Raw genomic sequence first — 14,109 nt, 5'->3', positions numbered from 1 at the left:
ATTGAGGGGCTCAGAATGCAAGGGGTGTAAGTGACTTGATCGATTTCTCTTCATCAACTTTTTATTTAGTTAATAACTCAACTGCAAAAACTTTCCAATTTAAGTTTGCTATAGAATCCGATAGATGAGGTTCCGACCTATTTTCCACATTGGCAAATACAGCTGGAAATGTATTTGAGGCTAAGCTATGACCAAAAGAGAGAGTCGATGTAGAGAAATCGATCAAATCACTTACACCCCTTTCATTCTAAGCCCCTCAATTTTATGTAATTATTTTTATCTTTCTGTACCATAATACATACCTTCAATATGTGACTATATGGATCCAGTTGAAAGGTGTTATTGGCATTGCCGTTCACGATGGAATAACAAACATTCGTCTGTGCAAAATCATTATCTTCTATTTCATCAACATTTACCGTATCCGGTAATTTCCAATGTTCTATGCCCGGTTCAGCGTGTTCCGTAAAATTCACGTTTATTTTTTCAACTAAGAATTGTGGCTCGCAATCATTTGTATACACGTAGATACTCAATTCTAGGGTAGAACTTAGAGACGTTGGAACACCCTGGTCGAACGCTTCTATTCTTAGTTCATGTTTTTTCTGTTGTTCTCTATCAAGTTGCAACTTTAGTGTAATCAATCCAGTATGTTCATCGATCGAAAATAAACGATAACTTCCGAATAAATCGGGTTTGAAACGATATTTAATTGCAGCATTGAGGCCAATGTCGCTATCTATCGCGGTAACCTGAATTATATTGGTTCCGATAGTTGTGTTCTGTAAAAGTGAACTATTAGTACAGATAGTTGTAATTCAATATTCATTAATTACTTCAGCCACTCTTATTGTGCTATTGTTAGAGGGAGATATGAAGACCGGCGCATGGTCGTTGAAATCCAAGACACAAATATCTATGTTTTTGTTAACATGATTCGATGGGTTCCCACCGTCGCTTGCCATCACCAAAAGGGAGTAGTTGCCGTAAAGATTATTCAAAGACCGCGATGAAAATATTTCGGCCGTTCCTGCTTCTTTCTGCTTAAGATGAAATATATCCAATCCAACGATATCAACGATATTGAAATTTACAAGCCCATTCCCTGTTTTGGGATCATCAGCATCAGTGGCTTTCAATTCTAACAGAGGCTCTTGAATGTCATGGAATTCCGTCACCTGAATACATTCATTTGGAGCTTGAATCACTGGAGAGTTGTCGTTTTCATCCAGCACCGTGATACTATAATGAAAAAAAAACAAAAATGCATGGAACACAATGTTAGTAGCTACTTATTTCATACCGTTATTACTGATCTAAAAGTTGTTCTTGTTTTAAAAGTTATGGTGGAATTTCCAGGCCGTATTGATTTACATCATAGACATTACACAATTCAACACAGCAAGGTCGCCATTCAATTATCCATTTAATCATTATTTTCATTTAAAACTTTGTCATACCACGGGTTAAAGATTGCCATCGCCAATAATTGTGCAATTCTACGCGCAATCACTAACCAACAAGAATTACCTGTAACTATCCTTTGCATAATCTGTTTCTCTCTTTTTTGGCAGCAAAATCCCATTTTTACTCAAACTCCTTATGGTCGTTCGAATTTCCACATCTTCAATTTACTTTTCACAATCGACTTCAAATATTCGTCAATCGACTTTAGCTACGGAGTATTTACCGTTTTCCACTCCTTGGGAACCACAGTGTCCTTGTACCACTGTTTGATCGAATTTGAAACTATTTTAAACAATCAACGCCTTACTGATTTAAAGAAGGCAACAACTTCTTCCAAACGCACTCCCTATGATCATTTTACTGGATTGTGGATTCAGAAGTTACGAAAGCGTTATTCCTTAGTCCGTAGCCATAGCTAGCTTACCAAACGAGGATCTTCTTCAAAACTAGTCATTTTACTTCAGGGACAAATTGCCGATCGACAGTGATTTAAACTCGGAATTATACGCCACCATGTGATATATCGTGATATATCGTTGCGATCGTTCCCCCGCCACAAGCTGCCTTCAACGTGGTGGTGGAGTATTGATCGGACCAACCAGCCAGTCAGCTAGAACAAATAGTTGTTCGTGTTGCTGATGACAACAGAGATTTATTTGTATGTGCAATATATCTGCCTCCCAATACTGAAACGATGGATTATGAACGACACAGTGAATGTGTTGGGGCTGCAGTGGACTGTAATTGCGCCGGTCGATGTAGGGTGCTCGCGATCCCAGCGGGAACCGAGCCGGGTGGGAGCAGGAACCGCTGTTGTTCCTTCCCAAAAGGGCAGCTGGGCCAGACTCCTTGGGTTGGCTTCGCCTTATGAAGCTAACGTCGCAGTTGACTAAATCCACAGGAGTAGAAGGTGGTGTACAGGTGAAATAGTCGAATACTTCATTTTGGTAACCATGCCAATCGGCTAGGTCATAAATCCATCTGGGACGGCAAGTGTTGACTGGAGTTGCTCGGTTCAAAGAGATTGTAATGGAGAAGTGATCACTACCGCAGCTGTCATCCAGGACCTTCCAGGACAACTGAGAGGAGAGGTTGTGTGAAGATATGGACAGATCAATAGCAGATGATTTACCAGAAAAGAAACAAATTCTAGTATGATCACCATTATTGATTAAAATGAGACCATTCTCGTCTATGAATTGTTCCAGTAAAAAGCCACCACGGTCAGTGGAAGAATCACCTCAGAGAATTGAATAACTATTGAAATCACCCATAAGCAGAACAGGCGATGAAAATCTATTTAAAATCTGATTGAGGCTGGATTTTAGTGTGGAATTTGGTTGTGAATGAGGAATATAAATGGATAGGAGTGTAATTTTGATAGGAAAATCGATTTCTATAGCTGTTGCAGGTGATGAGGGAGAGAGGTTGATTCGATGGTGGGGAATATTTGATTTGATTGCTAGACCTAAGCCTAGTTTTTGGGGATTATCAGTATTTTCTTTTATATAAATATCATAACCTTTGATGAAATTCGGGGGGATTAGTAATTCTGGGATCATAGTTTCCTGGAGGGCTAATCTAATGTGTTGATTAATGAAATTTGTAATTCGATAAGTCTTCCTCTTAGACCCAGTATATTCCATTGTATAGCGAGGGTTTGAAAATTGAATTGATTATTGTTGGCTGTGTTGTTTCCTGGTGCTGTGTTGTTGGCCATTTTTGGTTAAGTTACGGGGAGAATCAAGGGAGCGAAGGGAAGGAATTAAGTTGCTTGGGGTGGGAGGAGGGATTGAGTGGCCGGTCGTATGTAGGGTGTTATTAATTGTTCCGGGGATTTTCGTTGTAGGATAGGAAAGTTCGGTAGAGTTTTGCATTTTTTGTGCTTTTGAAGCGTTCGGCTTAGAAAAACTAACCTTGATGTTAGACTCACCCGTCTTCGAAGCATTGGTGATTGTATCGATATTAGAGATGGGCAAACCGTTCACGAACGGTACGAAAGAACTAGTTCGCCGAAAAGAGTGAACGAACGGTCGTTCTTTTTCAAAGAACGGTAGTTCTCCCCACGAACTGATTGCGAGCGAACGGTTTGTGAACGAACTGAATCCGAAAGAATGGTTTGCGAGTGAACTGTTTGTGAACGAACTGGTTCAGAACGAACTGTTTGCGAGTGAACTGTACGGGAAAGAACTGATTGAGAGTGAACTGTTTGGGAACGAACTGTTTGAGAACAAAGTGTTGGCGGGCGAACTGTTTGTGAACGAATTAGTGCAGCTGAACTGATTTGCGCTGGACGGAATGGATAAATATAACGAGAACGCTTGTAAGGAAAATAAAACGATATTGTCATTTATGAGCAAAACGCATCTAACGCAGGGTTTATTTTGTTAATGTATACTCAATTTTGGGTTAAAAATTAAATAGATTTCCGTAGTTTTAAAAGCAAAACGTAAATGTAAAAGAGTATATTTCCAACAAGTGTTGAACTACTCAAGTCAAGCCAAAATGTGGAAAACAATTAATTGTTTACTTGGACGCTCTACCCAGAAATCAGAAATTACACTAACCCACAACGGTGCGAAAATTTCTAACGATGAGGAAGTGTGCGAAATTTTCAATAACTATTTCTCGAAAATTGGGCAGGAATTATCGAACAAAATTCCCAGAAATAACGACCACTCACCGCTTACTCATTCTCGATATGTCCAAAACTCGATCTTTCTGCACCCATCAACACCAAATGAAGTTTTAAGAATAATAAATGAACTGAACAGTAAAAAAACTTGCGGCCCTGATAACGTCCCGGCACAATTAATTAAAGAGAACTCGTCAGCTTTCGCTAGAATCTGCTCAGACATGTTCAACAGAATACTAACCACAGGTAGTTATCCTAAATGCCTCAAAGTAGCTAGAGTAGTGCCAGTCTTCAAATCTGGTGAAGCCTCGAATCCATGCAATTATCGACCAATTTCAACGCTTTCTGTATTCAACAAGATTTTTGAAAGAATGCTTGTGAACAGATTATGCGAATTCTTCGACATAAATAAAGTCTTCTACAAGTTTCAATACGGTTTCAGGCGAGGTTGTAGTACGACAACAGCAGTCACTGAGCTTGTAGATGAAATTATTAATGGAATTGATCGAAAAATGATGGTTGGTGCACTCTTCCTAGACCTTAAAAAGGCTTTTGACACTATCGATCATAGTATATTATTGAAAAAACTGAACACGTACGGAATCCGAGGAATAGCCAATGATATAGTGCGAAGTTATTTAAATGATAGGCAACAATATGTAGCAGTAAATAATGCCAAAAGCACATTGTGTTCTATAAGTATTGGGGTACCTCAAGGCAGCAATATTGGACCTCTGTTATTTTTGTTGTATGTGAACGATATTGGCAATCTACCTTTAAAAGGAACTGCAAAACTGTTTGCTGATGATACAGCTCTATTTTACCCAAGTCCCGACTCGGGAACTATAGTGTCACATATCGAGTATGATCTGGTTCTTCTTGGGGATTACTTTCAGTCCAATCTACTGTCACTCAACCTGACGAAGACTAAATACATGTTCTTCCATTCTCCTAGGAAGAAAATAACGATAGGTGCTGATCCATATATTTTAAATGTACCTATTAAAAAGGTGCATAGCTTCAAATACCTGGGTGTCATTTTAGACTCAACCTTGTCGTGGAGCTTCCATGTAAATTTCGTCGTAAAAAAACTCGCATCACTTTGTGGTATCTTGAAGAGAGTATCACCTTTCCTGTCTCACAAAGCTCTGATTAACTTCTATTTTGCATGCATCCATTCTCAACTCCAATACGGGCTACTGGTTTGGGGCTATGCATGCAAATCAAGACTTAAAAAAATACAAACATTGCAGAACAGGTGTCTTAAAATAATTTATAGGCTACCGAGTTTGTACTCAACTCTAGACCTGTATCAAAATGAGACTCACAGTATCTTGCCTCTTATTGGATTGCGGGAACTTCAGTCCTTGAAACTTATACATAACATATTACACAATAACAACATACACCATAACATGACAATCCCCACCGCGAGTCATCATTACGTTACACGACAAGCACAACACTTATTACGAACTCGAGCAACATCTAGCTTTGGTCAACAGCGTTTCCTTTTTAATGGACCGTCGCTATTCAACAGTTTACCTTCGCATATCAGTTCGATAACCAGTATAACTTGTTCAGGGCAAAGCTGCGATTGCTCCTGAAGACGAAAATTAACTCTTTTTTAATATAGATATTTCAATTTTTTATGTAGACAGACTGACAGACAGACATAATTGTAGACATACAGTAGTCTGATCTTAATAATTAGTTTAATTGTGCACTCTTTTTGGATCCCTTAAAAGAATATCATTTCACTGGGATCCAACAGGTACTAATTGTTATGTATTGTACTCTTACCTCTAAGTGTTGTAGCGTTCCTGTGAAACAAAAAAAAAGGAGACCAACTCTAGGAAGCTCGAGTATGAGTTTCTTAGAGATGGGGGTGAGAGGAGGGAAATAAAAAAAAAAAAAAAAAGAAAACTATATATTTTCAATTTCATATATTCTTTCAATTCCGCGTAACATTCATATATTTCCTGATTATCAGAAAAAAATCTTGGCGATCCTGGGGCGATTGATGGATTAGGTAAACATAAAATCTTATAGTGAGGGCAAAGTTTTTTTGTTGCTTTCAATTAATTGTTTGGCCTATTGCGTGTACGTGTTATCGTGATTGTTTGTATGATTGATTATTAGTGAAAATCGCAGCTTATCTTCCCCCACTAAATTCCAAAAATATAATCCAATCCAACGATATCAATTGATAGCTGTCTATTGATGTTGGGTGCCGGCTAACATTCTATGTTGTTCTTAATACCGCCGAACGAAAGAGCGAAAGAACGGTTCAAAAGAACTGATTCACTTAGATGAATGGTTAATGAGTGAACCGTTCATCAAAATGAACTGTTTTGCCCATCTCTAATCGATATTGCTTTGCTCGGTAGTCATGTCGGTTTCCATTTCGCTGCTGGTTTCTATATCGGTCTGGGGTTGCTGATTGTTACGTTTCTTCTCCTTTTTGCTCCTTTTGACGTAGGACTACGTCTAACCGGAAGATATAGGGGGTGAAATGGAAATCTAGGCACTGAACAAGTAGGAAAAAATGCAAGATTTGGAACGCTTATAACTCGAGCATTTCTCAATAGATCGCAAAGGTTTTTGCATCAATTGATAGGAAATATATCTACGCATCTATCATAACGAATAACATTTCATTTTTCTTGAGATAAATAATTGAATAATTGTGAAATATCAAGTATTGTAAAAATGCACTATGTGCCCATTTTTGATTGGTCCATTTTGTGCTCCTCAAATCGTACCGACCAAAACGGGCAACCAGAGCAGCAGCGAAATAGAATGAAGCACGATTGGAAAGGAAAAAGAAAAAAAATAACGAAACATTGGTCGCAGTCTCACACATGCGTAATTCTCTACCAGCCAGTCAGCTTAAAAATCCCCGCTCCGCTGCCGTAACGATCATTCTCATTCAAATCGTACACCACATCGTTTCGCATCACAACACATCAACAAACCAACCCAAGCAGCCATGTCTGGACATGGTAAAGGAGGAAAATGAAGGGAAAGGCAAAATCCCGCTCGAACCGTGTTGATCTGGAGTTCCCCGCAAGGGTAGCTAGGCCGAGCGCGTTAGTACCAGTGCACCAGTCCACCTAGCCGGCGTTATATAGTTTCGGCCGCCGAAGTGATCGAGTTAGCTGGCAAAGCTGTTCTCGACGATAAGAAAACCCGCATTCGGAACAGAACACATTCGGTTCGGTTCGGTAATTGGATGTAATGCGACTTATTTAGTTGGACATTTTTGTAAACATAGAGATCCAAATTATGACCCCACATCGAAAGTCGACACTGTACCACTGTCATCGCAAATGTTCAATTACAGGTTAAAATCGGTTAAATTCCAATGCGACACTGACTGGTGCTTCGGCACGTCGCATTGAATGTAATTTACTGTACAACATGTCACAAAGCTGAATGGGAAGAAATTTTCCAACTGTGAAAGCTGTGGCGAGTGGCAACAAATCGCTAAACAGGAAGGTTTAGCCGAACAAGATGGGAATATCAAGTGATAACAAAATAATAAACTCTTTAGATTGAAGATAATTTTGTGATCCTGAAAAGGACCCTTTTTAGCCTGCATGTGAATCCAACGAGCGAAAAAATCGTAATGAATGTTGTTAGATTCCAGAACATTCCAGAACATATGTAGTCAATGTGAACTTGGATCGTTGTTCAGTTACCATGACGATCCAGCACTTGTTATTTAATTTTCATTTTCATTCCTTGAATTCCGTTTGCTGTGAAATGACGTGGATTGTTAGCGTTTAAATAAATTATGAATTAGTGTTTAATAAATCGAAGAATTTTGTTAACCTTGGAATTGGCGTCGTGTACTGTTCAAATTGAAGCCCAAAATTACGCCCGTGGACCATCCCGTATACAACATTTGGTGCCGTGACCAGGATCACGGGTGTTGGAAAACTGTGCAGTACGACGCTTGAACTTAACCATTTCATCCCTGGAAGGTTCTCGGAGAATTGCAGTACCGTAAATACATACAAGGCCTGGTTTTGGATAGGTACATGTGAGCATCTGTCCAACATTTCCCATCCCCATTGTACGGTGCTTCCTGGGTCGTCTTTTGGACCTATTCCAGACATATTCCGGTGTTGCTGTTGCTTGGCAACACATGGCAACAACTACCTAACCTCATCATCCGTCGGAAAGACTTTTTGGAGATTTGCTGTACCGTACAAATATACAAGGCCTGTTTTTGGACAGGTACATGTGAGTATCTGTCCATTATTCCCTATCCCCATTGTACGGTGCTTCCTGTGTCGTTTTTTGGACCAATTTCAGACCAATACTGATGTTGCTAGGCGTCACGTGGATACAACGATTGGATTAATACACCTACCATACCCACTTATTCCCGGAAGGACGTGTACTACCTCAACAAGGACTACTGCCGAATCCCTACATCCTAAATCCAGGCAATATATATATTGAACACCATGTCGGAGACCAAAATGAAGCAGAAGGAGCTGAAAAGACGTCACATTATAGATTCGATCAATCGCATCGATGAGTTTCTGGAAAACTTTCAACCCGAACGAGACAGCAAAGAAATAGCGATACGACTGAGCAGGTTGGAAAAGCTTATGGAAGCATTTGAAGCCATACAGAACGAATATGATACATTTGATGATTCGGAAAAGTTTGTGGGTGCCAACCTACGCGTTAGAGCAGTTTTGGAAGAGCAATATTTTCGGATTAAAGGTGGTTTGATGGACTTGATTCCACCTACTGCACCAGCACCTGTTCAAGCTGCACCTGTAGTTCCAGGAATTCACCATTTGAGTGGCGTGAAACTTCCGACTATTTCCTTACCACAGTTCGACGGTGATTTGAACGAATGGCTAACGTTTCACGATTCGTTCAATTCCTTAATACACTCGTCAGCAGAGATACCAACCGTACAAAAATTCCAATACCTTCGATCAGTGTTGAAAGGAGATGCACTCAAGCTGATTGAATCCCTCACCATTACTGCAAACAATTACGGTGTGGCTTGGGAGGCTTTGCTGAATCGGTATTCCAACCCATATTTATTGAAAAAGAAACACTTGCAAGCTCTTATCGTGCAACCTAGGACCCAACCCAAATCTGCTTCTACTCTTCGTGTCGTAGTAGAAGAATTCCAACGGCATGTTAAAATTTTGCAACAACTTGGTGAACCGACAACACAATGGAGTAGCTTGTTGGTACAGCTACTTTGCTCAAGGATCGATGAGCAAACACTCAAAGATTGGGAGGAGTTCGTGTCTGCTGATGGAGAGCCTACGTACACTAATTTAGTAGAGTTCCTCACCAAGAAAATACGCACGCTGGAATCGCTTTCGATCACTGCTGATCAATTTACACCATCCTTTCAAAGCAAGCACAACCCTCCGTTGAAACAACCAAAATCGTCCCATGGTCCGTCTTCCTCCCGGATCAATAGTTATGCTACAACAGAGAATGAAATGCCTGAATGCCACGCATGCAGTCAACAACATCTCCTGGTGAAGTGTCCTGTTTTTCAGAAAATGGCTCTAAAGGATAGGCTAAACGTGGTGAACTCTAAGAAGATTTGCAGCAATTGCTTCCGTGGAAATCATTTTGTCCGCAAGTGTTCCTCTAACTTTTCCTGTCGTATTTGCCAAAAACGACACCACACTTTGTTGCACCCTGGATTCGAAACGTCGGTGGCAAGTAATGGTCAAATTAATCAAGGTACAGTTCAAGGTCAAAGTACTCAGTCCAATCCTGTTTCCAACGCTGTGCTGCGAAAAGAAGTCGAAATAAGCGATAATGTTACCAAAGCCCCAGCTTCTATCAACACAGTATCGGATACACAAACTGTGAATGTGTTCCTTTCTACGGTCGTGCTCATCGTTGTTGACAAATATGGGAGAGAGCACCTAGCACGAGCACTACTAGATTCGGGTTCACAATGCTGTTTGATGAGTGAACGCCTTTGTCAACAACTGCGATTGGTTCGGCAACGGATAAATCAACCGATCTGCGGCGTTGGTGAATCACAGATTAGAGCATTCGGTTTGGTATCCACCGAAATTCGATCGAGGCTCGACGAATTTTCGGTTTCCTTGAATTGTTTGGTACTTCGTAACATAACTACAAGCCTGCCTGCTGTAACAGTTTCAAAAACCAATTGGATCATACCCGAGGGCATCAATCTTGCAGACCCAGACTTCAAAGTATCAAGAAAAATAGATATGATCATCGGAGCGGAGTATTTTTATACATTCCTGAAGGGTGGCCGGATCAGTTTAGGGAAATCATCACCTACGCTTGTGGAAAGCGTGTTTGGCTGGTTAGTGTCTGGAAAATCGTCCTATGAATCAATAACCCACACTCCGTTATGTAATATTTCTACGTTGGAGTCACTCGATACAAACATCGAGAAATTTTGGCGCATTGAGGAGATAAATACAAAAATTTTGTCACCAACAGAACAGCACTGTGAGGAGTACTACAAACATTCAGTATCCCGCGATTTGACAGGAAGATATACAGTAAAATACCCTAAACGAGAAGCGTTTCCCCAAATGATTGGTGAATCCTATCAAAATGCATTGCGACGATTGGGAAATCTTGAAAGAAAATTAGATCGAGATGAGCAGTTGAAGGAGAGATATTACGCGTTCATGAAGGAATTTGTGGACCTTGGGCATATGCGTGAAGTATTACCAGACGAAGAACCACCAATTATTTGTTATTTGCCCCACCATTCTGTGGTGAAAGAGTCCAGCACGACCACCAAGGTCCGTGGTGTGTTTGATGCGTCAGCCAAGACCAGTTCCGGTTATTCCCTAAATGATGCATTTCTAGTAGGCCCCGTTATCCAAGACGAGTTGTACGCGATTGTCCTGCGGTTTCGTAAATATCGAGTAGTTTTACTGGCAGATATTGAGAAGATGTATCGGATGATACGCATTCATCCTGACGATTTGTTTCTTCAATGTGTGCTCCTTCGTTTCGGCAAAGATCAACCTATTACCAAATACGTTCTCACTACGGTAACCTATGGATTAGCACCATCATCGTTCCTGGCTACACGAACACTTCGTCAACTCGCTGAAGACGAAGTGGATTCGTTTCCTCATGCTGCAGAGGCTTTGAAGAAAGATTTCTATATGGACGATTTCATCCGTGGCGAAAATAGCGTCGAATCGGCGATCCAATTGCGACGAGAGATGACTGAACTGCTCAAACGAGGAGGTTTTCGACTGAGGAAGTGGTGTTCCAATATTCAAGCGGTCCTAGAGGGAGTTCCGGAGGAAGATTTAGCCACTCAATCCAACCTATCGTTCGATTCCGATGAAACAATCAAGACATTGGGAATTAATTGGGAACCATCTACCGATCAGTTTCGATTCAGCATCAACATCAGCAGGAAAGAGGGACCCATCACCAAACGCAAGATTTTATCAGAGATTGCACAGCTATATGACCCACTTGGTTTGATTGCGCCGATAATCGTTCGTGCCAAAGTTCTAATGCAACAGTTATGGATGCTGTCGTTGGACTGGGATGAAGAGATACCCATCGAAATTGAAACAAAATGGACTAAATTTGTCAATGAACTGCCATACCTTGCCAATTTCCGTATAGATCGGTATGCCTTCGAGGAGGGAGATGTACAATTGCATTGCTTTGCGGATGCATCCGACGTCGCTTACGGTGCATGTTTATATGTTCGTTCGGTAGGGATCAATCAAGAAGTGAAGGTCGAATTACTAACTTCGAAATCAAGGGTGGCCCCATTGAAAAAGCGGAGTATTCCACGGTTGGAGTTATGTGCGGCTCAAATTGCTGCTCATTTAGCTACAAAGGTTCGCAGTGCTTTGGATTTAGAGCTTCGATCCATTTGGTTTTGGTCTGATTCCATGGTGGTTTTGCATTGGCTCCGCTCTCCATCTCAAACATGGAAAACGTTCATTTCGAATCGTGTTGCCGATATACAAATCCTCACCCATGGTTCCAGGTGGCGACACGTGCCCGGATTGGAAAACCCTGCCGACTTGGTGTCACGCGGAATGGAAGCTGAACAGTTGATGACGAGCAGACTCTGGAGGCATGGACCCGACTGGTTGCAGAAGGGGGAAGATACCTGGCCGAAACAGGTACTCACTCTCGCCGGTTCATCGGAAGTGTTACTTGAACGTAAAATAACAACATTAGCAATTCAAAATTTACCACCACCAAACCCTCTGATTACCCGATTCTCGTCGTATCATCGCATGGTACGAACAATTGCCTATTGTCTACGGTTCGTAAAAAATAGTCGGAAGCAAGAACTAGAGAGTACAATATTTCTTTCCGTCGACGAAATAAGAAACTCGCAAACAACCTTATTGAAAATTGTTCAAGGTGAATGTTACCAAAAGGAGCTGCGTGGTCTCAAAAAGGGTCAACCAGTGAACAATCAGTCTACATTGAAACATTTAAACCCATTTGTGGATGATTCCGGAATTATACGCGTTGGTGGCCGGCTTAGATTCTCCACAGAACCCTATGGTACCAAACACCCGATTCTCTTACCGGGCTTCCACCATTTCACGCGATTGCTGATAACATCTTATCATCGTAAACTACTACATGGAGGCATTTCACACACACTTTCCGTAGTTCGCGATGACTTCTGGCCAACCAACGGTAGAAGAGCCGTTCGCAGTATAATTCGGAACTGCGTTCGCTGTACCCGAACCAATCCCCATCCTATTCAACAGCCTGTTGGACAAATTCCTCCAGCTAGAATCACTCCCAGCCGGCCATTTGCTTCAACCGGCATAGATTATTGTGGTCCAGTATACGTAAAAGCAAAACTTCGCAAAGGTGCACCAATCAAAGCTTATATAGCGCTCTTCGTATGCTTCAGTACCAAGGCTGTTCATATTGAACTGGTGGGAGATTTATCCACATCATCCTTCATCTCTGCACTGAAAAGATTTATCGCTCGTCGTGGCTTGCCAGCGAACATTTATTCTGACAATGCCACGAATTTTGCTGGAGCTAGGCACGAGCTGCATGAACTTTACCGAATGCTAAATGATCGAATGGAGAATGCTCATATCGCTACCTGTCTCGCAACGAATGGAATAAAGTGGCACATGATCCCCCCTCGTGCGCCAAACTTCGGCGGCTTATGGGAAGCTGCTGTTAAAGTGGCTAAACGGCACTTACTACGTCAAGTTGGAAACAGTACGTTACTACAAGAAGATCTCGAAACAGTGTTGGTGCAAATCGAGGGGTGTATGAATTCTCGCCCTCTGGTCGTGTTATCAGACGACCCCAACGACCTTCAAGCGCTCACACCTGGACATTTCTTGGTGGGCTCATCCCTGCAAGCCATTCCGGAGCCCGATTTAAGAGAAACACCAATCAATCGTTTGGATCGATACCAGCTAGCCCAGCAGAAAGTTCAGCATTTTTGGTATAGATGGACACGTGAGTATTTGAAGGAGTTACAGCGTCAACCGAAGGTCAACCCACGAAAGATCGATCTCAAGGTTGGTCAAGTAGTGATCCTGCAGGACCAACAGCTACCGCCATTACGCTGGCCTCTGGCCCGCATTCTGGAATTACACCCCGGACAAGATGGTGTGGTACGAGTCATAACTCTCCGTACTGCAGCTGGAGTTTTCAAGCGACCTACTTCGAAGATTTGCCTGCTACCATCGGCGATGGAGGACATCATTGATCGAGACGTTGCCGATACTACAGACAATTAATTTTATATAATGAACTATTGATTGAATTGAAATAGTACTAGTTAGTAAGAAATAATATATTTCGGTGGCCGGTCTATGTTAGATTCCAGAACATTCCAGAACATATGTAGTCAATGTGAACTTGGATCGTTGTTCAGTTACCATGACGATCCAGCACTTGTTATTTATTTTTCATTTTCATTCCTTGAATTCCGTTTGCTGTGAAATGACGTGGATTGTTAGCGTTTAAATAAATTATGAATTAGT

General features: G+C 41.4%; 1 protein-coding gene across 2 annotated transcripts in view; it reads right to left on the bottom strand.

Annotated features, from left to right (window-relative positions):
* LOC129765279 (cadherin-23) overlaps nucleotides 1-14,109 on the bottom strand; it is a 99,583-nt gene that overhangs the window by 13,129 nt on the left and 72,345 nt on the right. For both annotated transcript variants that reach the window (XM_055765430.1, XM_055765420.1), the window contains exons 8-9: nucleotides 837-1,242; nucleotides 303-782 (exon numbers count right to left, since the gene is read on the bottom strand). In XM_055765430.1, coding sequence (XP_055621405.1) covers nucleotides 303-782; nucleotides 837-1,242 — 886 coding nt within the window. The remainder of the gene's footprint in view (nucleotides 1-302; nucleotides 783-836; nucleotides 1,243-14,109) is intronic.

This window comes from Toxorhynchites rutilus, chromosome 1 (assembly GCF_029784135.1).
Source record: "Toxorhynchites rutilus septentrionalis strain SRP chromosome 1, ASM2978413v1, whole genome shotgun sequence".
Lineage (NCBI taxonomy): Eukaryota > Metazoa > Arthropoda > Insecta > Diptera > Culicidae > Toxorhynchites > Toxorhynchites rutilus.
The sequence above is the reverse complement of the archived record's forward strand: the minus strand, read 5'-3'. Positions and strand labels throughout refer to the sequence as shown.